This window comes from Otolemur garnettii, unplaced genomic scaffold (assembly GCF_000181295.1).
Source record: "Otolemur garnettii isolate 467f Iridium unplaced genomic scaffold, OtoGar3 scaffold00013, whole genome shotgun sequence".
Classification (NCBI taxonomy): Eukaryota; Metazoa; Chordata; class Mammalia; order Primates; family Galagidae; genus Otolemur; species Otolemur garnettii.
Genome location: NW_003852408.1, coordinates 29,707,427 through 29,708,945, shown reverse-complemented (window position 1 = coordinate 29,708,945; position 1,519 = coordinate 29,707,427). Strand labels below are relative to the sequence as shown.

The window sequence follows — 1,519 nt, the reverse complement described above, 5'->3', positions numbered from 1 at the left end:
CCCAAGTAGCTGGGACTACAGGTACCCACCACAATACCTGGCTATTTTTTGGTTGTAGTTGTCATTGTTGTTTGGCAGGCCCGGGCTGGATTCAAACCTACCAGCTCTGGTGTATGTGGCTGGTGCCTTAGCTGCTTGAGCTATAGGCGCCAAGCCAAAAATGATTTTTTTTAAAAAAATTAATGCTTTTCTTAGATAGGAAGGCCAGCTAGCACCATTTAAATCCATCTGTCCATCGATCCTCTATGACTTCACAATAATTAACTTCAGGAACCATTCTACTTTCGAATTCCACCTGTTCCAGTAGTTAACAACCTTATAAAAAATAAACCAGAACACAGACATCATCCTTTTTCATTTCATATGCAAATTTAATAGATTCCAAATGATCCACAAGCTTAAGATTTTTGTACTGGAGAAAAAAAAACATATTTTCCTACCTCTGCCAGGAGATGTGTAACCATGTCGATATCATTGTAAGTTTTGGTCATCCGCTCCACCCTGTCTGTGCCTAGAACTAAGATTGTTAAAAATAACTATTTATGGGTTTTAGACAAACAGAAAATTTTAAATATTTTTAAGAATTGAACAACAACACCACCACCAACAAAACCCCCAGGCTTATATAAAAAGTCATTCAGGAGAATAAAAATACATGTGAAAAAAGAAAAGTAAAGTTTCATTTATTAGGCATTCAAGAAATAGACCAATTATTATAATCAAAGTATATATCACACAATAATTAAGAAAGTATCAAATGATCACAAGGCAGTCACTTCTTAATCATTTCTCCCTCTGCTGGTAAAACAGAACAGTTTGGCCTACTCACATTTGAGAATGTTGGCTGGAAGAAGGAATTTAATTGTCAACTGACTTTATAAAAAAGAAAGAGAAATGGGGTCTGGCTCTGTTGCCTATGCTGGAGTACAGTAGTAGCATGACTGTACCTCACAGTAGCCTCAAACTCCTGGGTTCACGTGATCCTCCTCTCTCAGCCTCCTGAGTAGGTGGGACTGCAGGCGTACGCCACCATGCCTGGCTGTTTTTTTAAAAATCTATTTTAGAGATAAGGGTCTCACTACATTGTCCAGGCTGGTCTTGAACTCTTGACCTCAAGCACTCCTCTCACCTCTGCCTTGCTGGTTGCTAGGATGACAGCTGCAAGCCACCCTAGGTGCCAGTTGTTTTATATCCTAATCTAAAGGAGTTAATAAGGGGTTATGCTGTTATAAGGAATTTAATTAGAACTTTGCTGTGATTATTTTGATCATCTATGATCGTCTACCACGTGAGCTAATGTAAACAGGGAGCAGGATGTAAGTCTTTTTTGTAGTTCTTTCTTTCTCTTTCCTCCCTCCCTCCCTCTCTTTCTTTCCTTTTCTTTCTTTCTTTACTGAGACAGAGCCTCAAGCTGTCGCCCTGGGTAGAGTGCCATGGCATCACAGCTCACAGCAACCAACTCCTGGGCTCAAGCGAGTCTCCTGCCTCAGCCTCCCAAATAGCTGGGACTACAGGCACC

At 40.4% G+C, this 1,519-nt stretch overlaps 1 protein-coding gene across 1 annotated transcript in view; it reads right to left on the bottom strand.

Annotated features, from left to right (window-relative positions):
- Nucleotides 1-1,519, bottom strand: part of TRAK2 (trafficking kinesin protein 2) — a 36,391-nt gene that overhangs the window by 21,541 nt on the left and 13,331 nt on the right. The window contains exon 3 of the mRNA XM_012802146.2: nucleotides 441-517. Coding sequence (XP_012657600.2) covers nucleotides 441-491 — 51 coding nt within the window. The 5' untranslated portion in view covers nucleotides 492-517. The remainder of the gene's footprint in view (nucleotides 1-440; nucleotides 518-1,519) is intronic.